The sequence below is a fragment of the Schistocerca cancellata genome, chromosome 4 (genome assembly GCF_023864275.1).
Source record: "Schistocerca cancellata isolate TAMUIC-IGC-003103 chromosome 4, iqSchCanc2.1, whole genome shotgun sequence".
Classification (NCBI taxonomy): domain Eukaryota; kingdom Metazoa; phylum Arthropoda; class Insecta; order Orthoptera; family Acrididae; genus Schistocerca; species Schistocerca cancellata.
In genome coordinates, this window is record NC_064629.1 from 678,008,550 (window position 1) to 678,036,401 (window position 27,852).

A 27,852-nucleotide genomic window follows, 5' to 3' on the forward strand; every position below is an offset into this window, starting at 1 on the left:
AACTGCCATCATTCATCAATAAAATATCTCCACTTATACCCCTAACACCCTGTATAGACTTTCGGCTTTGAAGTTATGCAATAAATATTTGTTTAGATTAGAAAGGAGATACATTGCTAGTGCTGTTATGGACAGTACTGACTTGCAGTTCATATACTTTTTTCGTTTCAGAAACCGTTTCGCGTAGAGGTACACAAATTGAACATCTTTCAGTTGTAATAAGAACGAAATATTAGTTTATGAATGCATCACCATTTCACAAGTTGTAATGAAATAGTATGCACTTTTCGGGTTTTTTAAACTAATTTATAACAAAAGTAATTAGTTTACTGGACCCTAAAATACCCGTATTACAATGGATCATACACACAGCTCGATGAAGACTACGTTAACTTCGAAGTGATGAGATTTGTTGTCTGCTTGAAGTGTGCATCTTTTGACATAGAAATAAACAGCAGAGTTACCATATTTCAATTCTTAAGATATATGTGCATTCCTCAGTCATTTACCGCTGCTTTCAGGTCTGGCAAGGATTTGTTAATGTGAAAAATGCCAAATTACACTGTAATTCAAAATCTACTTTAAATTGTACGTGCCTCTTAAACTATATGCATCAATCAGTTCAAAAGTCGGAGGAAGGCAAAGGTATACCACCTCCAAAAAGAGTAAAACAAGGTGGCGTTGAAACCATCTTGTGGTTGAAGACAGATTTACTTAATAAGAAATAAATCTGTAAGTCAGATTAGGACTAGACAGCGATTTCTGCCTTCGACCACGAAACGAAAGAATTCGATTTCGACTCGATTGTCGGTCTAGTACACAATTTGCTTAAGTGTTCTTTTTTTCTTGTGCCTTTGTACCGCATCGGCGCAGGGTCGGCATGGTTATTAACGGCATGGTTAAATAAGGAGTGGCCGTGTGCCCAGGACGGAATACGTGCACCGAAACTGTCTGCGTGTAGTGTTACCCATGTGAAAGTATGCGAAACTTTTCTAAATGTGTACGAATCGTGTAACTGAGACGGGACTTGGGTACCAGCCCGGCGTTCACCTGGTGGATCGCGGGAAACTTAAAAACCACCCCTACCCACGTCGTTCATCCGTCAGTGAGATTTTATTGGGGCCGGTGCAACTCCCCGAGGCGGAAGCAGAACCCTAACACTCACAGCTACATAGGCGAGTAGACAGTTTGCTTACTTCGCACGCATTAGAGCTGTTGCCCATCGAGACATGACGACCCGATGTATGTGACCGCGGGCGGCTGGGTCAGCTTCACTATGGAAGTGTTTCTGAGTCGTTTTCTCTCCTCTTTGACCTCGCGGTTGCCGACAGGAAGAGAGAAAAAGGTTGTTAGCCAGACAGCCTTCACTCTCGGCTGTTCCTGGAAACTGTGACAGCAAGTAGAGAAGCGGCCGCTCTCTGCCGGGCTGCCTTCCTGGCGGAACTTGTCGGTGGTCACCGGCTGGCGTCAGGGCCTAAAAATGCTCCGGGCGACGCTTTATTTGCGGGCGGAGACAACGCACCTGCCTCGGCGGTCGAGCACACTTCTTATAAACCAGCTTCCACGAAGCAGGCCGCCTTATACCGAGAAATCCTCTTCAGATTCTCAGAACGAGGGAAACGTAGGTAGGAAGGAGATCTTGTTTCGCGAGTCTCGTGGAATATTAACCTACACGGAAGAACAGCCGCATCCCTGGTTTTGTTTCTCTCTCTCTTTTTCTTTTCCTTTGTGCCTCCTTATTTTCTCCTGCTGCTGCCTTTTCATTTGCTAGGGGCAGTCACAAAGTTTTAATTATGGCCTAGAAAACATAAAGATACGTGAGTAATTAAATTTTTTTCGGTATGTACATGACCGCAGTTCTGGTATACCTTGGTATTCCCACGCCACACTTCCATAGCAAGCCGCTAGAGACGCCAAAACAAAATTACGCAGTCCACTGATAAAAGTGGAGATGGGCTTTTTGTTTTGGCGCCTCTGGCGACGTACTACGGAACTGTGGCGAGCGGGTATCAATGTGTAGCAGGACAGCATACATGAACTTGCAAAAGAACAACAAGTTAATTACAAACTTTATGTTTTCGAGGAGCAAGTTAAAACTTCACGACTTCCCTCTTATATTAGCAGTGGAGTCATAACACCATGGTTTCTCTCTGGACTGTTGCATCCTACGCGATTCTGTCAAGTATTTGTTTCATTTTGTTTATTGTGTTGTTGTTATGGTCTTCAGTCCAAAGACTGGTTTGATGCAGCTCTCCATGCTACTCCATCCTCTGCAAGCCTCTTCATCTTCGAATAACTACTGCGATCTACATAATTCCGAATCTGCTTAATGTATTCATCCCTTGGTCTCCCTGTACGAATTTTACCTGCTACACTTACCTCTAGTACAAAATTGGTGATCCCTTGATGCCTCAGAATGTGTCCCACTAACCTATCCCTTCTTTACTCATGTTGTGCGACGAATTCTTTTTCTCCCCAGTTCTGTTTAGTTCCTCCTCATTAGTTACGTGATCTACTCATCTAATCCTCAACATTCTTCTGTAGCACCACAAAAAAACGGTTCAAATGGCTCTGAGCACTATGGGACTCAACATCTTAGGTCATAAGTCCCCTAGAACTTAGAACTACTTAAACCTAACTAACCTAAGGACATCACACACACCCATGCCCGAGGCAGGATTCGAACCTGCGACCGTAGCAGTCCCGCGGTTCCGGACTGCAGCGCCAGAACCGCTAGACCACCGCGGCCGGCGCTGTAGCACCACATTTCAAGTGCCTCTATTCTCTTCTTGTCTAAAGTGTTTATCGTCCATGTTTCATTTCCATACTGTCTGCACTCCATACAAATAATTTCACAAAAGATTTTCTGACACTTAAATCTATATTTGATGTTAACAAATTTCTCTTCCTCACAAACGTTTTCCTTGCAAATGCCAGCCTATATCTTATATCCTCTCTACTTTGGCCATCATTAGTTATTTTGCTGCTCAAATAAGAAAACTCATCTACTGCTTTATGTGTCACGTTTCATAATCTAATTCCCTCAGCATCATCTGATTTCATTCGACTACTTTCCATGTTCCTTGTTTTGCTTTTGTTGATGTTCATCGCCGCGCGGGATTAGCCGAGCGGTCTCAGGCGCTGCAGTCATGGACTGTGTGGCTGGTCCCGGCAGAGGTTCGATTCCTCCCTCGGACATGGGTGTGTGTGTTTGTCCTTAGGATAATTTAGGTTAAGTAATGTGTAAGAATAGGGAATGAAGACCTTAGCAGTTAAGTCCCATAAGATTTCACACACATTTGAACACATTTTGATGTTCCTCTTATATCCTCCTTCCAAGACACTGTCCATTCCGTTCAACTGCTCCTCCAAGTCCCTTGCTGCTTCTGACAGATTTACAATGCCATCGGAAAACCTCAAAGTTTTTATTTCTTCTCCTTGGACGTTAATTACTACTCCATATTTTTCTTTGGTTTCCTTCACTGCTGAAAAGCATCGGAGATAGACTACAACCATGTTCCATTCCCTTCTCAACCACTGCCTCCGTTTCATATGCCTCGACTCTAATAACTGCTGTCTGATTTCTGTGCGATTTATGAACAGGTTTTCGCTGCCTGTATGCTACCATTGCTACCTTAAGAATTTCAAAGCGATAATTCCAGTCAAAATTGCCAAAAGCTTTCTCTAAGTCTACAAGTGCTATAAATGTAGGTTTGTCTTTCGTTAACCTATTTTCTAAGTGAAGCAGTAGGGCCAGTATTGCCTCACATGTTCCTACATTTCTTAGAACTATCTTTCCCGAGGTTGGCTTCTGTCAGTTTTTCCATTCTTCTGTAAAGAATTTGTGTTAGTATTTTGCAACCATAACTTATTAAACTGATAGTTCGGTAATATTCACACGTGACAGCGGCAAGGTATTGTGAACTGAAAATTGTGTGATACACATAATCGAAAGAGAACCATCGACGGTCAATGGATCATTTCTTACACTAACCAATTCTAAACATCTTTCGGAAGGCGAATATCAAGTTTGTGAGAAACTAAAACCATTGTCCACAATGATGCGTACTGCGGACAGTTTCTCTATCGCTTCCTTTCTCAAAATAATTCTCTGTACTTCATGACAATCTTAGGTACCTCCGAAAAGGATCATAAATCAAGTGAGGCAGACTTATTCAACAACTCACACATTCGTGTTTAGCTATAAAACCGCCACATAGTTATCAGGCGAGGCTGAGGGCATATTTGAGTACTGTGTGAGAATTATAGCACTGAGACTTGTAGAAACGTAACGAAACAGAGAGCTTCCAGTTACTATTTGTATATAATTGTTTACTGAACAGTACATCATTTCGAGTTTAAGACTACCTTCAGATGGCAGCACACATTAAGGGTGAGGCAGCCTGGACAGGCAACCCCATATATATCCAGAGTGAGTAAATATATCGAGATGAGGTTTTCATCAAGTTATAGCGCACAATATGGCTAATATCCTGATATTCACAAGTATTTCCTGTCATTTACAGTCGCCGAATCACGACACCAACTTTGTTTTTTGTTGTTGTTTCTAATGGAACTATTTGCTTTTATCTGTGGCATTATAAGCTTCTAAGAGAACTTCAGCGATGTAAAATATTGGGACTTGATCACATAGTATGAAGACGACAGCGCCCAAAACACTATCCCACCGTCAGGAGAAGAGGTTCCACATTATTATACCAAATGTAAGCAAACACGTGTCCGCCCCTGGTGGCTGAGGGGCCAGCGCGACGGAATGTCATACCTAACGGCCCGGGTTCGATTCCCGGCTGGGTCGGAGATTTTCTCCGCTGAGGGACTGGGTGTTGTGTTGTCCTTATCATCATCATTTCATCCCCACTGACACGCAAGTCACCGAAGTGGCGTCAACTCGAAAGACTTGCACCCGGGACACGGTCTACCCGACGGGAGGCCCTAGCTACACGGCTTTTCCATTTTTATGCAAACACGTAACTCAGGGATGGTTCTTGTGTTTACCCGTGCCCTCGGAGCCCATCAGGCAGTGTTCTGCTGTTGTAGCTATCAAATAAGTTACACGTAAAGCTGTTGACACATTCACAATGTAAGCGACTGTCGAAAAAGTTAATATTGTTTACGCTAAATGCTGCAAAACTCTTAGTTCAACGATGCGATTGTATGCTGAAGAGTATGAAGATCGTGCCAAGCACTCACGATCTGTCTTTGCAAACATTATGAAAAGAAGTTCTAGGAAGTGGAAGTGTGGAGATTAAAATACGCCAAGGAAGAAGAAGACCAACTGATGAAAGAAATGAAACTAACATTTTAGTAGCAGTAATGCACAATGAAAATGTCACTAAAAAGCATCTCTGAAATACGAGAGGGAAGAACCTAACGATTCTTCTGTGAACACTACATTCCATTGCATTTCATCTCCTTCACATTTCACTGCAACTACAGCTCTGCGAATGTTATCTACAAAAAGTGCAAAGTGAAGCGGCATATTTATGCAAAAATTTTTTTCAAGGAAGAGGCCTCGTTTACAAACCATCTTCGTAATATGCACTATTCGCCAGCTGATAATTCACTATGACTCAAAGAAAAAAAAAAAAAAAAACAACGCTCTTGGTCTATCAATGTTTGACGCGTGTTTTTCACTTTCATTGAAGGGAATCTAAATATCCTCAAGTATCTCCAATTCCTAATATTCTGTTGCCTCAGATATTGGAAGGCATCCTTCTGGACAAAAGGCAGTGTGGAATCAACGTGATCGATGTCCCTCCCATGCCGCCTTGTAATGACAGATCCTCTTAAGAGAACTCGAGAGGGCACTGGAATGGTACTTCAGGAAACTAAAAGGGTCTGCACACGTCAAAATTTGATACTTCTACACAGTTATCTGTGGCAAAAATTAAAACAAAAGGTCTGTTGGAAACAATGACGAGTCCCGAAGGCTTGAAAAGTCTTATAACACAGGCATATACTGTTGCTAAATTCAACGTGCAGCATTGTTTCTCCAAAATCATATTATAGCGTGTAGCAATGCTCGAGGTCAACATGTGCACTTGATATGACAGCCGTGATAATAAAACACACGAACTGAACACAGTTCCGTGCTTGCTTATACTTGGTATGATAGCGCAGACGTTTGTGGAACCTCTTCTCCTGACGTTATTTTAGTGGTTTGCGGTGCTGTTATCCTGTTATTATTTGATCAGATTCGATAAGTGTCATGTCGTTGAAGTTCTCTTAGAAGTTTCTTTAAAAAACCATAGAAAAAGTACATAATTCCAATCGAAAATAAGTCAGTGTCGTAAGTCGGTGACAACAATCAATAAAAATTTCCTTCGAACGTCAGGAAATTCGCAATTATGTCCGCTATAACTTAGTGAAAACGGCACCTCAATAAATCCCAAAGCGGATCTTGCGGGCTGGCGATGCGTCCATCAAGATAACTGCGATCTCATGATGGCAAACGCGTTGACTTCAGTCATCTTACAGGTGAATCTGAACTGACTTCCGGTGCGCCTCTAGAGTCTACGATATACGTAGCTTTCGTCGGCTGTGTATTTTCTGCTGTAGTCGGAATTTCATTTCGCTGATACGTCATGAAAATTAATTTTGTAATAAATCTTTATCGAACCAAGATAAAAGAGAATGGAAACCGTATACTTTTTTTCTACATAACTTTCGTTTATAACAATACAACTTTACTATAACAAAGACTTACATTTTTGTACCTTCGGTATACTAGTTTCAACATTAAGCATTACAAATCTTCCTCGAGTATAACATTTTCTTCATTTGCTTCTATGTCGCAGTCACAGTGTGACAAACATAAAGTAAGCCTATTGAGGACATACCTAAGCTGACCAGTGTACAACTGTTCATTCATTTCATAGGATCTTAATATTTCATGCTCCTGCCTTGAGTCACGAGCTCAATAAAGGCACAAAAAATAAAACGCAAAAGAGATTGTTGTCAGTGTCTCGCTTGCACACAATCTGGAATTCCAGTTCACCGGACCTGCTGCAGTTCGGTGCGCCATTTCGTATTTAGCCCACTATTTCATTCGGCCAATCTGAAAATTTACCGCTGTTAGTCGGTGCCTGCATTCTGAAACAAAACTTTTTTATTTACTCTTTCGTGCCTTGAAACGTTTTGTGAAAGCGATACGTGAGGCTTTGGCACACACAATGTGAACAATAATAAACAAAAGAGCAACGTAAACAACAGTGAAACACTAGTTATGACGTCTCGGGTAACTGCAACAACTACAAAATTATTGTGTCTACTTGATTGCCGTTGTATATCTGAACCACCCAATGCCGTGAAACGTTTCACCTCATGTGCCGACGAAAGTAAATGCTTTGAGGGCTCCAGCTACGTGACACGTTCGTCAGTTTGTATTCGTACAGAAATAGTGTGCCGCCACATAGCAGTGACTCTTTATCACGTGCACGTAGTATGGAAATATGCACACCAATATAATTAATTTTACTGACATGAAATGAAGGGAAAAATGTAACATGAAATAAATGAAATGTAATCTCCACAAAATACGCCCAGATACGCTACACCTACAATGAGAATGAACACGTCGTGGCAAATGAAAATTTGAGCCAGGCCAGTACTCGAAACCTTATCTCCTATTTATTTCAAACAGTTATTTAAACTATTTTTTAAACTATTTAGGCCAAAGTTTCGTTTACCACAACATATGATCGGCAATCAGATGCGTTCTCCTGGTGGTCCTCACATCACACACGTCGATGCCCGAGGTAGGATTCGAACTTGCGACCATAGCAGCAGCGCGGTTCCGGACTGCAGCGCCTAGAACCGCTCGGCCACGGTAATGTTGACAATGAGAACATAGTACGAAGTACTTTCATTCATTGCAACATATTCATGAAATATGTATTTCACGAGGCCCTGGACAATGAATTGGGGAAAGATCTGTGTACCATTTTGATCATTCTCGTCTCAGTACCAATCGCTTATGGGAAGAAAGAGAAATAACAGTCCAAACAATGGTTTGATGCAGCTCTGCATGCTAGTCTATGCTGTGCTAGCCCCTTCATGTCTGCGTAATCACCGCATCCTACCTCCATTTATACTTGTTTGCTTTATTTAAACTTTCGACTCCATTTACAATTTCTGCGCCCCACACATTTCATTCCATTACAAACAACACAATGCGCCTAATATGAAAAACGTATGTTTTTGGGGATTTCCGGTTACTTTTGATCACACAGTGTACAGCAGGCAGAATTTTTTGACGAAAACGTCGCTCTTTTCTACCTGTTCGAATGCTAAATTTCGGAGCACCTCCATATCTCTACTTTCACATAATGCGAGGTGACAAAGTGGTTAAGACGCTGGACTTTTCTTCTGAATTAACGGATTTCAAAGATCCTTTCGACCATCGTGCTTCAGATTTTCCATAGCTTTCCTGAATCACTGCAGGTGAATGCTGGGGTGGTTCCTTAAATAAGCCACAGCTTCATCCTTTCCCTTCCCTCTCCAACAAAGCTAGACGGTAATCTTACTTCCCTCATTCCTTCCTTCCTCCCTCCCTCCCTCCCTTCCTTCTATATTTAAACGGTGGGTCTGATTCCAGAGTTCGATCACGGATCCGTATGATACGAGTTTCATTTCAGCGAAGCTGCGTCACAGATGGCCACAGTCCGTCTCTGCCTCCATTATGGAAGGTTAATGCAGTATTGATTTAGGGGTAAATGAGATGGAAGGCAATCACACTCTTTAAATGTCAGTGCGTTTCGACGTGTCACCTCTGCCATTGCGAGTGAGAGCGCGTGCGCGCGCCCGCACGCACTCACACAGACCAAGTTTTTCTCGTTAATGGCTAGCCGAATTAACGGAGCTGTGTGATTAGGTCGGACGTGGCGAGGCTCCCTTCCCATTTTAAACGAGCAGCCGGCGAGCGCGCGTTGCTTCTGTTACTCCCTGTCAATAACACCGCCGATCACTTAACAGCCAATCTCCGGTTCCCTGGCGTGACACGGGCCGCGCTAGAACGCCAGCATTTGCGGGACTACTGAGTGCTAATGCTGCACATCTCAAAAGACGCCCTACATTAAATGCGAGAAGTAGCACATTAAAATAACTACTGTTCTATTTTGATGCCCTCTGTCATCGTTTTCTGCGTGTAAGCACATGAGAGAAACTGTAAAATGGGACCAGACAGAGAATGAAGTAGTTCTTACATTACTGTAAGAGATATTTTATTCAGTAATAAAGGAAATAAATTTCCTGTATGAATTTTTGTGAATATTATGTGAACAAAACCTTCTAGATCGCTTAATAATTTTCTTTACTTATTACGCCGTTTCGGGTGCTGTAATCATCAGATATCTGCATTTAGGATTAAAGGGACATAAAGAGGAATAGGCGTTTGTTAAACAACATCAATCTACAAAAGACAAAAAATTAAGTTAAAAAAATAAAAATGTCCATTTACTAATAAAACATAGAACCGCAAAAGAACGTGCAGGGTCAGTACTAAAGTACTATATCTAATCCGGGCGTCAACTAACTCAGAACATTATGTAGAGATTAACTCAGAACATTATGTAGAGATTTAAGTTCAAGCTGACAGATGACGCTAGTGTATGTATTATATTTTTAACTTTTCAATTTTTCATCTTTTGTAGCTTGATGTATAACGAAGCTCCGTCTCTCTTTATGTTACATGAATCTCGACTGTCGGAATCTGATGACTGCACTAGCCGAAACAGCGAAATAAATAAAAAATTATCAGACGATCTAAATGATGCTATTCACAAAAAACATTATTTACTACAAAATTAGTACGGTACATGTTTGTTGTATAGTTACAGTCGTATTTTAATGACCCCGCAATAAACTGTATCATGAATTTAAAACAATTGCTTTTATAAATTCTTTATTCTAAATTCAGTAACAGACTTCTCAAGCGATAAACTGCGACCGTTCCCCAATTTGTGTGAGCGTTTACATATACAATCATCTGGCGTATGGATCAAGTGTACACCGACAAGAAAGAAATATTAACATTCATTTAAGGCTCAGTATTCCACAGACAGTGATGCCACGTATGGCTCGAGAGATTTTTAAACAGTTCTCCGTCGCAGATTATACAGTAACTCGCAACGTATCCTGATTACGGGCGCTGAGTTAGGTAGTGACAGTTTATTGGTATGAAAGAAACTATGCTACGAGAAACAAAAGTAAGGAGGGAGGGAGGACGTAGTCTGTTCAATATCATGAGTTGACGCGGATTGTTCTTTTGAATCATTTCTGATCCTTTCACAACAGTTCAACGCTCAAGATGGATGTAGTATTTATGATCAGAAGGAGTAAGTGATTATGTGAAATATCAAATTGAAATCTGGACATAATTCTAGAAATTCTGTTACCTCAGGATTAAAATTAATATATTCGCACCTACAACCGTCACGCAACAACCTACTGCTAAAAGTTTGAAGGGGTGGCATTGTTCGCAATATACCTTATTACGCAATGTGGTACACTACTGCCAGTCGCGCTGCCCTCAACCAATATTGTCTGCGACTCTTCTTTAACCCTGCAAGTTCTATCACATTCTTTCATTCCTACTATGACCTGCAAGCTCACATCAAAATAATATTTCTTCAAACTTTCTAATTACACCTTAAATAAAACTTTGCTCCATAAAGTCTCGACCACTTTTCATGTGGGTGGTTTCATTACTACAAATACACCACCCTGTTAAAGACCATTGCAACAGTCTCCGACACGTAGGTTTGTGAAATAAAATGACGACGAAGTCAAATACCGAAAAAGTTTTTCTGAAGACGACAAAGGCCGCAGAAACCTGAGCTAGCGCAATTTAATTGCAATCCGTTGGATTCCTTAGGCGAATGTTCAGTAACGGCTGCATATCGTTCAGTAACGGCTGCATACAGCAAGTGGTGTTCATTACATGTCAAATGCATATGAGGCCTTCAGTGCCGTTTTGATGTTGGCAGGGATTTGAAAGCCCCAGATATTGGCAATAAAAGCGGAGTGTATGATCCATAAAACGGCAAATAAATGGAGAGGATGTTCGCTTTCAGCCACTGAAAAGCCGAAACAGTACATTCGAGGGAACGTCTTAGGGGAGCTCACGGGTCCCGGTTTATGTAAGGAAATGAAATGCAGAAATGACTGCGCCTAAGAACCGATGACTGAAGATACCTAAGTTCAGTATACGTAATGTACACTGTTGTCTAAAATTAAAGCAACAAAAGGAAATTTTGCAAGGCCGCGTTTACTTTGCCACAAAACAGTATAAACAAGTGGTAGTACTGTAGAAGCAGTGTAATGAGTACAGAACGTAAACAAGTGCAACATGCATAATTGTTGACAAAAATGTTCTTCGTTTTCTCCAACTTAACGGGTTTGCACATACATTCCGACAACTGGTTAATGTGCTCAGTATGGAGTGTGATCACCTCTAGCAGCAATACAGGCCTGACTACGACGGAGCCTGCTGTGAATGATGTCATCAGCCTCATGTTGAGGCAGTAACGCCCATTCTTCCTGCAGAGCTGCTCACAGTCTTGGAGAGTGGTTGATGGATGCTGACGAGGGGCAACCGTAGTGCATCCCAGACATGCTGTATGGGATTCAAATCGGGAGAGCGAGCATGCCACGCCATGCGTGCGTTTCCAAGAAAACGTCAACCACCCCTGCTCTATGAGTTCAAGAATTATCGTCTATCAATACGGAGTCTGGGCGCACAGCACCTCCCAACCGTACATAAGGTCCCAAGATCTCGTCACGTGACCTGACAGCAGTTAAACCTTGCCGATTCACCCATACAATTTCATGAAGAGGGATTAGTCTAGTAAACACAATCCCTGCCCACACCATTAGGGGTCCTCCTCGATTTCCGTCTTTCTCCACAATGTTTAGGTTCCGAAGTTGAGTCCCACCTTCCCTGCAGATGCGAATCTATCGGGAATCACTCTCCAGACTAAATCGAGACTCATCTGTGGAAACTGTTCGACCGTCCAGGTGGCATGTTGATGACTGCAGTCTCGACATTCCCTTCTGTGAAGACGCGTCAGAGGTCATGTCTCGGACAATAAAGGCCACTCTTCTGAAGCGTTCTGCACTCCGTTTGCCTCGATACAACACGTCCAGTGGATGCTGCGAGCTCACAGCCAGTTGCCGTACAGTACTAGGCCGGTAATGTCGTACCAATACAGCAAAATAACGGTCCTCTCTTCTGAAGTCATACGTGTTCGGTACAGCCTTAGTCTTCGGGATACAGTTTTGGTCTCTATGAACTGTCGCCACATCCGAGGAAAATGGTTCAAATGGCTCTGAGCACTATGGGACTTAACATCTATGGTCATCAGTCCCCTAGAACTTAGAACTACTTAAACCTAACTAACCTAAGGACAGCTCACAACACCCAGCCATCACGAGGCAGAGAAAATCCCTGACCCCGCCGGGAATCGAACCCGGGAACCCGGGCGTGGGAAGCGAGAACGCTACCGCACGACCACGAGATGCGGGCACATCCGAGGAACAACAGAAAAATTCACATTAAGACATCGGGACAAATCAGTTTGCGACTGTCCTGTTTCCTTTCTTTCTGTGGCCCTCCAACGCAGAGAGTCTGGTTAGCATCTTCTCTGTGCCACAGTGCACCGTCTGTCATTGTGGACACAGCGATTGTGGATGTAGGGCTACCTGGCAAACACTACCTCATTTCAAAGGTGCCGTGATGTCATCGCTGGCATGGTTATCCGTTCACCGGAATGCCATCTTCCGTGCAGAACACGGCCGTACGGACATCTGGTTGACAGTTAGTATGATTATATCGTGAATCAGACACAGAACGGGGAAACAGCGGTTTGTTGCTTTAATTTTGGACACCAGTATATTTTTAGATTTCTGTAAGAGCTATGAAGCACAACCACCAATAAGGCAGAGTAATAATACTGCATACCTACACTAATAATAGCGATAGCTCCCTACCGCAATCCATTATTTTGGGTGCGCTGCAGAAGTGTCGTTGCGAAGCCCTTACTCATCCTTCATACAGTCCCGATCTCTTCCCATGCGATTTGCGTGTTTTTGGAGCCCTGAAGAAAGACATTCGTGACCACCGATTTGCTTCGGACCAAGAGATGCACGCCTGGATACTATCATAATACCTTAGGCAACCGCAGACATTTTTTCACGAGGGCACTGACCGTCTTGTATCACAGCGGGATAAATGTGTTAACAGTTATGGCGATTACTTTTGAAATAATAGTTTACTTAATTTTTTTCTGTCTAGTTTCCATTGGACTGCCCCTTCGTCTTGTAACATTAAATATTAAAGCTCTTATCAATAGAAAGGTTGCTTCCAACACCAGTATGCTTTACTAGGAACGAACCTACTGGCGTTGAGCTCCTGTGTCCTCCGATCTAAGACTTGATAATTGCTTTGTACAACCGATTGCAGGGAGATTTGCAGTTAAATGTGGAATCCGAACCACGATGGGATTTGTTTTTTCCATATACACAGTAGTGGAACACGAGGTAACTGAGAAGAAAAAAAAATCCTGACATAACACGTGATTTACCTCTGACTTTACTATTGGTAGCCTGGCCCACCAAGCCACACACTAACAACGTAACTCATTGCGCTGTACGGCTTAAGTCTCATTCTCGAGCCTGCAGTACAAGGGCGCTCCAAGGGGTTGAAACAATTAAGATTAAAAATAGTTCTTTCATAAAAATATAGACGTGTTTCACTTTACCAGACCTGGTACCAAACCGGCAACAAACAGTGATAAATGGGAACTGCTTGCGAATGAGATTCCATTCCACGTTTCTCTACCGTACGAGAATACGGAAACTGTGTCCCGAACTTTTTATTGCACCCACGAAAACCGACCATCTATAGCAATGACGAATTTTCACAAGAACAAGTTATATTTCACGTGGAGATGATAGCTTTTCATTTGGCGCTGTTGTTTTACGGCACCGGCCCAGCTCACCTTGTGGCCGCATGAAGTCTATGGGCAGCCGTTTCCGTGAAGTTGGCGCCCTTCCAGCAAACTGGACCTAGTGCACTTTCCTGCTACGCACACAAACTCCCCCTTAACGGTTTATCGTTTGTTTTTACTTACAGCGCTTTCTTGAAGGAGAAAACGAAACACTCCACATACTATGTCGTTGAGAACTACGGGCGGTGAGGCAACAAACTACGTCGTTGAGAATTCGTTCAGATGAAAAAAAGAAAAAGACTTTGTCAATGGGTTTTTCGCACAGATTATTGTGGAGACATATTCACTCGTAAAATCACCTCCATCAGTCAAAGACGCTGAGTTCTCAAACGCCCGCAGGATTCTGGAATGCAGTTTGTGAAACTACCGACGCGCAGAGATAAATGTGACAGCTTTCATTCGTGTAAAATTACGTTTAGAGGATAAACTCTTACAGATGCATATCAGGATTACCGTTTCCTTTTTTTCCTACAATTCTCTTATCTTGAAGGTTCACAAATTCTGTATATTCACATTAATCGATGTTAACGTAAGGGAAGGAAGCAGCACCTAATACCAGTTATTGGGACGCGCAATGTTAATCTCTTGTGTCTCATATTCTGCATTTGTGACGTGAGTGTATGAAACTGACGTAAGATTCAATTCAACATTCCTTTCGGCTCAGTTCTTCGCGGGATTTCATAGGCCAGATAATGATACTACCATAATCAACAAATGCAGACTTTCAGAAATTCTCTGTAACTTCCAAACAGATTGCCACAGATTGAACACTGATAATACGAGTGGGCGACTAGATACCCGTACCACGTACGGGAATTCTGGGTAGGATACACTCTTCGTCTCGTATACTCCCCGCACGGAAAATACAAAAGTCTGACTGTGTAACAAAAAGACACGTTGTTGTAGTATCTGGACATCTCTCCCCAATCCTTAATATTAAGTCAACAGTGACCCTTTCTTCTTACACAGAAAGTGACAGAATTTCATTTTTGATAATGTGTTCGTTCAATGATTCAGCAGTGAGATTTTTGAATATGTACTATGTTTGATCATTATGGAATATCTCGATATAAAACTATCTGTTGACACATAGTCAGCACGGGTGCAGAAATTATCGTTCTTGTGAAAGTCAGCTGGCCCTTTATTCACAGAACGTAATGAGTGCTATCGACGGAGGATTTCAAGTTGATCCCATATTTCTACATTCCCAGATGGCTTCCGACACCGTTCCTCACAAGCGACATCTAATCACATTGCGTGCCTATGAAGTATCGTCTTGGTTGTGCGACTGGGTTTCATGATTTCCTGTCGAAAAGGAAACAGTTCGTAGTGACTCACGGGAAGTTATCGAGTGAAACACAAGTTACGCCTTGCTTATCCCAAGGAAGTGCTAGAGGCCCTCTGCCGTTTCTAATGTGTATGAACAATTTGGGAGACGATGTAGGAGCCCTCTTAGAGTCTGTAGAAGATGATGTCGTTTACCGTCTAATAAAGTCATCAGAAGATCAAAATCAATCGCAAAACTGTTTAGACATTGGGCTGATGACCTCAGATGTTAAGTCCCATAGTGTGTAAAACCATTTGAAGGTTTTTTTTAATTTTTATTTATTTATTTATTTATTTATTTTTTTTGCTGCCCCTAACTCTGTCGTTTTATGCAACCCGCAATGTTATAGCTAGCCTTCATAAATCTCACGCGAGATGTTCATACTCTCTCGCTTGCTACATGCGAACTATAAGTCCTCTAGAACAAATGAGCAAGACCTTTTTGTAGGGAATGTAATGTAATTAAATTTTGTACTGGAATATGTTTTCGCTGGAAGCCAGGTTTTCGAGTTATTCGAGGAAAACGTAAAAAAGTTCCCTTCAAACGCATCTCCACCCCACGCTCCTACCTCAACAGTAAGGATTTCAGTAAGTTGTTCTTGGCACTTTCTTCTACCACTGTACAAAATTTTCCAACTACACGAACTATCCCTGATATCTGACCTTTTTGCGATCTACTGATAGGGCTATTTTGCAACCAGCATAGTTGGCTATTTTGTTAACTTAATTAATTTAAACTTGCCCGTGAGATTAATGACAGAAAAACGACTTTTGTAAACATTACGCTGAAACTAATTATGTTGACAAGTCTATCCAAACTTACCACTTATAAGCACAGTAGTTTCCTAGTCAGAAGGCCTAACGAATGTAATGATGTAATTGTCTATTTTATCCTGCTAAAATTCACAACATTGTTACGTAAAATTTATAAAAACGTCAATTTTACAATTCTTAGGTGTTTGACTAAACCGGTGGCTTAATATGGGCAGTCAATGGAGTCAAAAAGAGGTGGAATGTGGAAAATAATTCTTTTGATTACAAATATATGTACAGTGGTAGGAGGGAGTGCCATGAACAAAGTACTAGAACTCCTGACTGATGAGAGCTGAGTGTGGGCGAGAAGGTGCGTTTGAACGTCATTTTTGTACGATTTTCTTGAATAATATTCTATTTTTTCTGTGGGATTAATTGCTTGCGCTCAGCGAACGAGAGAATATGAAAATATAGCGGATAGTTTACGAATATCAGTTATAACACTGCAAGTTGCACAAAACTAAAGCGGTAGGGGCACCTGAATTACCCTTTACTCGAAATGTCTAACAATGAAAAAAGAAACTACTATGTTTTGGCCAGTCTTTCCACTACAAACTTTCACTGCTAAAAAAAAAATTAATAGAATCAGAAATTGAATCTAACGTGGTACTGTAAGTAAAAAATGGTGAACAGCAAAAAACGCACTCCACCGGGAAAGCCATTCCTACAGATAAATTGTAAAAGAGAAAGAATATGGCAGTGACTGGTGACAGTAATTGCATTAAGGCAAGGCTACTGATCTCATAAGAGAGTGGTTCAAAGGTTCCGTGCCGCAGCGCAGCATTCGCATCCCTTGTGGCAGACGGGAGGGCTCAAGCCACAGGGCCAGGCTGTGACGCGCGCTAAGGAAGTGCTGGTGAGCCCAACTCTTCCCCTTGCGCCCTTTGAACGAAGCTGCACACGGACCGCCGCAAATTTGAGCAAATACGTCGGACGGCGGCTTTATGAGACGACAAAACAAACATCGCAGGTCAAACATCGGTTCGGAGCGGCATTATGGCTAAGATAAAACGTCCTGTTTTGTGCTCAAAGCGACTCGGGCGCCGCACAAGAGCGGGAAAGTCTACATTCCCGCTGTTACGAATTTTTATGCCGGCCGCCCTATCCGAGTACGCAAGCTAATGCGACAAGAACGGAGTGCGAAGGGGCTGCAAGTATTAAAAAGTGCAAATAAAACTTTCCTTCTCGTCATTGTCCAAGCAGCTGAGCGCATAACACAGTTAAAGTTTTGTGATTTAATAGGTATTCGCGGAACGACAAAACATCCATTTCTAGGCGTCCAACCGTATAGATGATTCAATTTTTCTGCACAATATTTTGACAACTCATCTCTACCCGTGCTTGAGCGACGTTCCTGATGATACTGGAATCGTAAATCTGGATGCATTCCCAGAGGTCCGTCTGCTATTAATCACGTCAGGAATGCCTAAGAAATCATATCGTTTCCCACGTCCTTTTGCCGGCCGGGGTGGCCGAGCGGTTCTAGGCGCTACAGTCTGGAGCAGCGCGATCGCTACGGTCGCAGGTTCGAATCCTGCCTCGGGCATGGATGTGTGTGATGTCCTTAGGTTAGTTAGGTTTAAGTAGTTCTAAGTTATAGGGGACTGATGACCTTAGAAGTTAAGTTCCATAGTGCTCAGAGTCATTTGAACCATTTGAACCCACGTCCTTTCAGATCCTTTACGTGGGGCAGCCAAGTGGGGTATATGATTTCTTTTTCGCAGATATGGCGTCTAGGAAAATACCACAAAATATTTAAATTTTAAAACGGTATCGCTCAGTTTCAGGATAAGAGAACAAAAAAAAAAAAAAAAAATTGGAAACGACAGATACAGTTCCGTTATTCTTCTACTACTCTTAGTGACAGTTGTAGCAGAGCAGACAGTGTTATGAAGATAGAGGTGGAAGGGAATATAGCAATTCGTCCACAAATAAAGAAAAATCCACAGGGACTCTGAGTGTTGCTTTTGTAAATAATGTATTGGTTGGAAGACTAATGAGGGAGACCGTTAAGTTGAGGGAATCATCTGAGAACGCGCATCCGGTTATATCGGGTGATCAAAAAGTCAGTATAAATTTGAAAACTTAATAAACCACGGAATAATGTAGATAGAGCGGTAAAAATTGACACACATGCTTGGAACGACATGGGGTTTTATTAGAAAAGAAAAGTATTGCTAGACGCGTGAAAGATCTCATGCGCGCGTCGTTTGGTGATGATCGTGTGCTCAGCCGCCACTTTCGTCATTATTGGCGTCCCAGGTCCCCAGACCTCAGTCCGTGCGATTATTGGCTTTGGAGTTACCTGAAGTCGCAAGTGTATCGTTCAAAAATGATTCAAATGGCTCTGAGCACTATGGGACTCAACTGCTGAGGTCATAAGTCCCCTAGAACTTAGAACTACTTAAACCTAACTAACCTAAGGACATCACACACATCCATGCCCGAGGCAGGATTCGAACCTGCAACCGTAGCGGTCGCGCAGTTCCAGACTGTAGCGCCTAGAACCGCTCGACCACTCGGGCCGGCAACAAGTGTATCGTGATCGACCGACATCTCTAGGGATGCTGAAAGAGAACATCCGACGCCAATGCATCACCATAACTCCGGACATGCTTTACAGTGCTGTTCACAACATTATTCCTCGACTACAGCTATTGTTGAGGAATGATGGTGGACATATTGAGCATTTCCTGTAAAGAATATCATCTTTGCTTTGTCTTACTTTGTTATGCTAATTATTGCTATTCTGATCAGATGAAGCGCCATCTGTCGGAAATTTTTTGAACTTTTGTATTTTTTTTTTTTTGTTCTAATAAAACCCCATGTCATTCCAAGCATGTGTGTCAATTTGTACCTCTCTATCTACATTTCTCCGTGATTTATTCAGTTTTCAAATTTATACTGACTTTTTGATCACCCGGTATATCTAAAATAACACACGCAGGAAAATGGACAAGTCCCACCGAGGCATTGCTCATGTGTGTGTTAGATAATATTGTCTGTAGACAATATCGAGTTCATTTTCAGTACCAACAAGGATATTTACTGTATGCTGCTGACGCAGATGGATGGATGGATTTAGAATTGTTGGGCGCCAAACAGCGAGGTCTTCAGTGCCGTTTCTCAAGACCGTGGCACTGTTGTACGCTGACGCAGAAATGCTTCCAGTTAGATTGTCAATAGTAGTACGATATGTTTTAAACTTACAATGAAAGTGAGACATTTCTGGACTGTGAAGGGGCCAGACGAGGTGGAAGCTGAATATCCATCCTTGTGTCTTCCTTACGCCGCTGATAAGGGCGATACGACGAAAATTACTGGTCAGTAAAACAGCTACACCAAGAAGAAATGCAGATGATAAACGGGTATTCATTGTACAAATATATTATACTAGAACTGACATGTAATTACATTTTCACGCAGTTTGGTTTCATAGACCCTGAGAGATAAGTACCCAGAAAAACCACCTCTGGCCGTAATAACGGCCTTGATACGCCTGGGTATTGAGTCATACAGAGCTTGGATGGCGTGTACAGGTACAGCTGCCCATGCATCTTCAACACTATACCACAGTTCATCAAGAGTAGTGACTGGCGTATTGTGACGAGCCAGTTGCTCGGCCACCATTCACCAGACGTTTTCAATTGGTGAGACATTTGGAGAATGTGCTGGCCAGGGAAGCAGTCGAACATTTTCTGTATCCAGAAAGGCCCGTGCAGGACCTGCAACATGCAGTCTTGCATTATCCTGCTGAAATGTAGGATTTCGCAGGGATCGAATGAAGGGTAGAGCCACGGGTCGTAACACATCTGAAATGTAACGTCCACTGCTCGAAGTGCCGTAAACGCGAACAAGAGGTGATCGAGACGTGTAACCGATGGCACCCCATACCATCACGCCGGGTGATACGCCAGTATGGCAATGACGAGTACACGCTTCCAATGTGCGTTCACCGCGATGTCGCCAAACGCGGATGCGACCATCATGATGCTATAAACAGAACTTGGGTTCATCCGAAAAAATGATGTTTTGCCATTCGTGCACCCAGGTTCGTCGTTGAGTACACTATCGCAGGCGCTCCTGTCTGTGATGCAGCGTCAAGGGTAACCGCAACCATGGTCTCCGAGCTGAGAGTCCATGCTGCTGCAAACGTCGTCGAACTGTTCGTGCCGATGGTTGTTGTCTTGCAAACGTCCCTATATGTTGACTCAGGGATCGAGACGTGGCTGCACGATCCGTTACAGCCATGCGGATAAGATGCCTGTCATCTCGACTGCTAGTGATACGAGGCCGTTGGGATCCAGCACGGCGTTCCGTATTACCCTCCTGAACCCACCGATTCCATATTCTGCTAACAGTCATTGGATCTCGACCAACGCGAGCAGCAGTGTCGCGATACGATAAACCGCAATCGCGATATGCTAGAATCCGACCTTTATCGAAGTCGGAAATGTGATGGTATGCATTTCCCCTCCTTACACGAGGCATCACAACAACGTTTCACCAGGCAACGCCGGTCAACTGCTGTTTGTGTATGAGAAATCGGTTGGAAACTTTCCTCATGTCAGCACGTTGTAGGTGTCGCCACCGGCGCCAACCTTGTGTGAATGCTCTGAAAAGCTAATCATTTGCATATCACAGCATCTTCTTCCTGACGGCTAAATTTCGCGTCTGTAGCACGTCATCTTCGTGGTGTAACAATTTTAATGGCCAGTAGTGTACATATATGCAGAAACTCCCAAAGAACTGAAACAGGTGTTGGGTCTCCCCACAGATCAGGACATTCCAACCTCGGAGCAGTGCCTCCGTGTCACAGCTAACGTGGGGCTTAGTCCTCTCACTGCCAGTGAAGGTCATAGCCACTTCGTTGATTAAACTGACATTTTATTTCCCCTTCTGCCTTGATTATCGGTAGCCTTGGGTGTCATGAGGCCACCCATCCCACGGCTACGGGTGAGCGACCCCTGGGTGTGATTTTCAATAATTAACTCAGAGAGAGAAAGAGAGAGAGAGAAGGTCCAGCACGAAGGAATTATCCGAATTGGACGGAAATCGGTAATGTGATGTACATGTACAGACGAACAAATTATTATAATTTCAAAAAGTTGGATGATTTACTCAAGAGAAAGAGCTTCAAAAATTGAGCACATCGTTAACGCGTTGGTGCACACTGGCCCTTACGGTCTTTATGCTAGCAGTTATCTGGCTTGGCACTGGTTGACAGAGTTGTTGGAGATCTTCCTGAGGAATGTTATGCCAAATTCTGTCCAATTGGCGGTTTAGATGGTAATATACCGAGCTGGTTGTAGGACCGTATCTCTAATGCTCCAAACGTTCTCAGCTGGGGACAGATCCTGCGATCTTGCTGGCCAAGGTTGGGTTTGGCAAGCACGACGACAAGCAGTAGGAACACTCATCGCGTGCAGACTGCCATTATCTTACTGAAATGTAAGCCCAGAGTGGCTTGCTATGAAGGGCAACCAAAACAGGGCGTAGAATATCGTCGGGGTACCGCCGTGATGTAAAGGTGCTGCGGACGACAACCAAAGGTTGACAGTCAGATGGTATCCCACCACCGTCTGGGGCGTCTTCAGACACGTCTTCGCTGGTCATAGCAGCTCAGTTCGAAGCGGCTCAGTTCGAAGCGGGACTCATACTGACGACAGTGCTACTCCGTTTAATGACATTACAAGCCGAAGACGTGTCTGGAGACTCTCCAGTCAGCGGTGGAGTACCAACCTAACTGTCGCCCGCCGTATGACCCGACAACCAGGAGTTGTGGAATGGGGTGGTGTTTCTCTTCGTAGCAGTACTCCTTTGGTTATCATCCGCGGGGTCCCTACAGCACAGCGTTACGTCGACGATATTCTACGCCCCGTTTTGTTGCCCTTCATAGCAAGCCATCTTGCGCTTACATTTCAGCAAGATAATGCCCGCCCGCACACGGCAAAAGTTTCTACTGTTTGACTTCGTGCTTGCTAAATCCTACCATGGCCAGCAAGGTCGTCAGATCTCTCCTCAGCTGAGGGCGTTTCGAGCATTATGGGCAAGGCCCTCCATTCAGCTCGGCATTCTGACAATGTAGTGCGCTAATTGGACCGAATTTGGCACCATATCCCTCAGGAGGAGATCGAACAACTCTGCCAAACAATGTCAAGTCAAATCATTGATTGCATAAGGGCCAGAGGTGGACCGAAGCGTTACTGACTTGCTCAATTTGTGAGGCTCTTTCTCTTGAAAAAACAATCCTATTCTACTGAAATTGTAATCATTGTTTGTCTGTACATATACATCACATCTACCGATTACCGTACCATTCGGATAATTCCTTTACGTCACTTTTTTTTTAGTGTACGTGAAAATCGCCACAAGTCCCCCCTCCCTCCCCCCTCCCTCCGTTTTCCTATTGCATTCGCCTATAGGACGACAGTTGGCTACCTTCCAGAACATCTCGACTTTTTCTGTTTTTTACTGTCACAATCATGTACACTATCTGATGAATAGCATATGTACACCTGTCAGTGGATATTAATATGGAGTGTGTCCACCCTTCGCCTTTATGACGGCTGTAACTCTGCTGGGGACAATTTCAATGAGGTGTGTGAATGTCTGGAGGAATAGCAGCCCATTATGCCTCAAGAGCCGAAACCGGAAAATGTAGTGATGTAGGACTCTGGGGTTTGGAGCAATGTCGACTTTGTAACCCATCCCAAAGGTGTTCCACTGGGACTCTGGACAGGCCAATCCATATCAGGATTGTTTTTGTCCACAAACCATCGGCTCATGGATGCTGCTTTATGACTGGGTGCCCTGTCATGCTAAAACAATCATCGTCTCCGAACTGTTCCTTTACAGCAAGCAGTACACCTACCCACGGGAAACAAACCCATACCGTAATACCACCGCCTCCGTACTTCATTGTTGCCACTACACATGATAGCAGGTAACGTTCTCCAGTTATTCGTCAAACGCAAAGCCTTCAGTCGGACTGCCAGAGGTCATAGCAAGATTCTTCACTGCAAATAACTCGTTTCCAATCACCAACTGTCCAATGCCGTCAGTTTTTACATAGGCCTTTGTAACTCACAAGTGATTTCATGCGCTTTTTACAACCATCTTCAGCCGGCCGAAGTGGCCGTGCGGTTAAAGGCGCTGCAGTCTGGAACCGCAAGACCGCTACGGTCGCAGGTTCGAAACCTGCCTCGGGTATGGACGTTTGTGATGTCCTTAGGTTAGTTAGGTTTAACTAGTTCTAAGTTCTAGGGGACTAATGACCTCAGCAGTTGAGTCCCATAGTGCTCAGAGCCATTTGAACCGTTTGAACCAACCATCTTCCGCATTGCTCGACGGTCCCGGTCTGCATCTACATCTACGTCTATATCTACGTGTTTACTCTGCTATTCACAATAAAGTGCCTGGCAGAGGGTTCAATGAACTACCTTCAAGCTGTCTCCTTACAGTTCCACTCTCGAACGGCACGCGGGAAAAACGAACACTTAAATTTTTCTGTGCGGGCCTGATTTCTCTTAGTTTATCGTGATGATCCTATGTAGATGGGTGCCAAAAGAATGTTTTCGCAATCGGAGGAGTAAACTGGTGATTGAAATTTCATGAGAAGATCCCGTCGCAACGATTCACTCATATGTCACAATTAATGAAATATTCCGGGCTATTGTACCGTGGTCGGGTGGATTTCCCATTAGAACCCAACGTTTTGTTGCCATCTGCGGAGGAAATTTTCAAGAGGGACCCTAGGGTCTTTGAGTGTCCGATTCACATCCTGACTCGCTACGGACTGCAGCAAAATTCCGTTTACGCGTGCTTCCGTGCAGAGGCGTGACGTCACATGCTTTGAATACGTGGGGACAACTGGCCGTTGTCGGTTACTGTCGTCCATTGTTGCTATCACCCAATGGTGGAAGCGGACACATCTTCTTCAGCACCGGAATCCAGATGTCATCCAATTTCGCGCCCTCCTCAAATGGCTCTGAGCACTACGAGACTTAACTTCTGAGGTCATCAGTCCTCTAGAACTTAGAACTACTTAAACATAACTAACTTAAGGACATCACACGTATCCATGCCCGAGGCAGGATTCGAACCTGCGACCGTAGCGGTCGCGCGGTTCCGGACTGTAGCGACTAGAACCACTCGGCCACTCTGGCCGGCGCGCCCTCCTTCCTCCTATTGAAATTGCGTAGGTGTTTAAGAATTTATATGCTCTCTCTGTATAGTGTTTCATAGTATCCGCTTGTGGACTTGAGTCCTATCGAAGTGAATGTCGTGGTCTACTAGTTGCAAACACTGTTCCGTAGCCGCGAGGAATTAGCCGAGCGGTCTCAGGCGCTGCAGTCATGGACTGTGCGGCTGGTCCCGGCGGAGGTTCGAGTCCTCCCTCGGGCATGGGTGTGTGTATTTGTCCTTAGGATAATTTAGGATAAGTAGTGTGTAGGCTTAGGGACTGATGACCTTAGCAGTTAAGTCCCATAAGATTTCACACACATTTGAACATTTTTTTTTGAACACTGTTCCGTAACAGCTGATCTGTCAATCTCTCCCCTCCTACAGTTGCCCTTGTACACTTCTAGTCGTGATTTGACCTTTCTTTTTGTTGCACCCACCTACATCTCCCCACAGCTACAGGGAATCTAACAGACTGCTGGTTTTTCTAGCGGTTTGCAACAGCCTTCGACAATTTTAGTTGATTCTGTATCTTCCGAATGCGTTTACAGATTACTGCAATGCTACCTTTCGACGAGATTTTTCTTAGCCAGTCAGTAACGTCCTTAACGAAAGGCAGAAAATATTTCGATTTCACAGGCGCTTGTGCATCTCTATTGTTTTTGTGTGGCGGTTATAGCAATGCACAAGTGCCTCTGAAATCGAAAGTTTTCCTGCCTTTCGTTACGGACGTTACCGACCGCATAGGAAAAAGCTTGGCAAAACGGAACATCGCGGTAATCTACAAATCTACAAACCCATCTGGAAGCTACAGGATCACTTAAAATCGGCCAAGGATGCTCGCACACCTCTGGAAAAAAGCAGGAAATTACAGGATTTCGTGTAATTGAGGGCCGGCCGGGGTGGCCGAGCGGTTAGAGGCGCTACAGTCTGGAATCGCACGGCCGCTGCGGTCGCAGGTTCGAATGCTGCCGCGGGCATGGATGTGTGTGATGTCCTGAGGTTAGTTAGGTTTAAGTCGTTCTAAGTCCTAGGGGACTGATGACCTCAGAAGTTAAGTCCCATAGTGCTCAGAGCCATTAGTATGCGCTAAAAATCTGGCTGCACGATCCGTTACAGCCCTGCGGAAAAGATGCCTGTCATCTCGACTGCTAGTGATACGAGGCCGTTGGGATACAGCACGGCGTTCCGTATTACCCTCCTGAACCCACCGATTCCATATTATATTAACAGTCATTGGATCTCGACTAACGCGAGCAGCAATGTCGCGATACGATAAACCGCAATTGCGATAGGCTACAATCCGACCTTTATCAAAGTCGGAAACGTGATGGTACGCATTTCTCCTCCTTACACGAGGCATCACAACAACTTTTCACCAGACAACGCCGGTCAACTGCTGTTTATGTATGAGAAATCGGTTGGAAACTTTCCTCATGTCAAGCCGGCCGGAGCGGACGAGCGGTTGTAGGCGCTACAGTCTGGAACCGCGCGACTGCTTGGTCGCAGATTCGAATCCTGCCTCGGGCATGGATGTGTGTGATGTCCTTAGGTTAGTTAGGTTTAAGTAGTTCTAAGTTCTAGGAGACTGATGACCTGAGAAGTTAAGTCCCATAGTGCTCAGAGCCATTTGAACCATTTTTTGTAATTGAGGGGGGTGTACGTGGCTTAAAAAAATGAAAGAACGAGAAGAGGAACACGAGAAAACTGTAGGAGGGAACAGGCTGACAAATCAGCTGTTGCAACCAGGAGACAGCCACATTCATTTCGATAGAAGTCAAGTATTGGCAGCCACAAGCGGATACCATGAAAGGCCTTACAAGAGGCCACAGAAATTGTTAAACACCCCAGGAATTTTAACATGAGGGAGGAGGACTGAAACTGAATGACGTCTGAATTCCAGTGCTGAAAAGAGTCTTCCACCATTGGGATAGGAACAGTGAACGATGGCAACTGACAACGGACAACTGCTCCCGAGTATTTAAAGTATGCAACGTCACGCTACTGCACGGGAACACGCGTAAATTGAATTTTGCTGCTGTCAGTACCCAGCCAGGATGTGAATCGGACATTCAAACAAGCTACGATCCCCATTGAAAACGCCTTCAGCAGATGGGGACGAAACGTTGGGTTTTAATGGAAAAGCCATACGATCACGGCGTAATAGCCCGGAATATTTAATTTACTGCGACATTTCCGGACGTGAAAGTTAACATTTTACAATTCACTCATACGGTTATGAAGAACGTGGTGTGACTGACCTTCTTGACGGAACCGTAGCTGGTGCCGAGGAAGACGACGGTGTGCCGCTCGGTGGTGGCTACGGTGACCGACGTGATGGACGTGTTGGGGAACTGGGCGGCCGCCGGGCTCGTGATGGGCGCCACGCCAGAGATCTTCAGCCCCACTTCGCAGAAGTTGAGGATGTTGCCCGTCGTCTGCAACACGCAAAGCAAGCCACATTGCAGAAAATCCACTTCGCTTCATTTTACAACAAAACAGCAACTAAGATAACACCGTCTACAGGCAGCAAGTATAGCGCTGTCAGTGCTATACAGGATGTCAGGAGGAAAGGAACGTGCTATGAGGGTTGACAGTATTAGTGATTCTGAAAAAAAGTCATATGAAAATATCTATTGTTCTTAACAGTTCACGAGGAAACTTAAGGAAAAATGGGGAACAGAACAAATGCAAGTGACAGTAAATGAAACACTGGGATCTAATACAATGTTTTGTTTAATTGTGTACATTTCCACACAAAAGAAGTTCAAAAACACCACTGCCAACTGAAATGCATTTTGTAGCACTTGTAGACAACTGCTGGGCTGCTGATCTGAGCTCATTCCTACTGTACTTTATTTGAGCATATGCGTGTAAAATACGAGCGCAACATGTGCAAGTGCAGTGAGCACTGAAATGCCAGTAAAGACAACACTACAAAGTCTGTCACTTTGGTTGGATTCGCATGTGAGTGCTAGTGAAGAAGAACATGCGACTGATGCTCGTGGTTTTCATACAGCTATGTATCGGATATCGTTACGAAAAGGGCATATGTTCATTTGAAGTTTTTTGTTCAGGATCATCAATACCGCGTACCTTTCCTCCTGACCCGCCCTGAATCATGCGCAGCCTTCTCTAGCTAGCTGTGCTAGTTGCAGACGTCACCTGGATTATACTGCATGTCACATGGCGTTTCCACTCTTCAGCACATTACAACCTGATAACTAGTATCTAATGGAATCTGAAACACTGTCGAATAACCCATCTGAAAGACATTTTGTAGTTTGTGGCCTGCATCTTCCCTATCTTGATTTTTAGCTCCATAGAGATTTGCCAAAGGAGATCATAAAGTCTTAATAACTACATGTATAAAATCTATAAATCACTTATAAGTGTTTTCACCATTTAACAGTTACATCGTTTCCTGTACTTTTTCTCGGAAACGCAATGAAAGCTACTACTGGCATTACCTATTTTTTGTTTCCGTGTCCGGAAACACACG

The 27,852-nt window shown here is 43.8% G+C and overlaps 1 protein-coding gene across 1 annotated transcript in view; it reads right to left on the reverse strand.

Moving 5' to 3' along the window:
• Positions 1 to 27,852, reverse strand: part of LOC126184378 (plexin-B) — a 981,143-nt gene that overhangs the window by 700,231 nt on the left and 253,060 nt on the right. Inside the window, exon 2 of the mRNA XM_049926762.1 lies at positions 26,612 to 26,788. Coding sequence (XP_049782719.1) covers positions 26,612 to 26,788 — 177 coding nt within the window. The remainder of the gene's footprint in view (positions 1 to 26,611; positions 26,789 to 27,852) is intronic.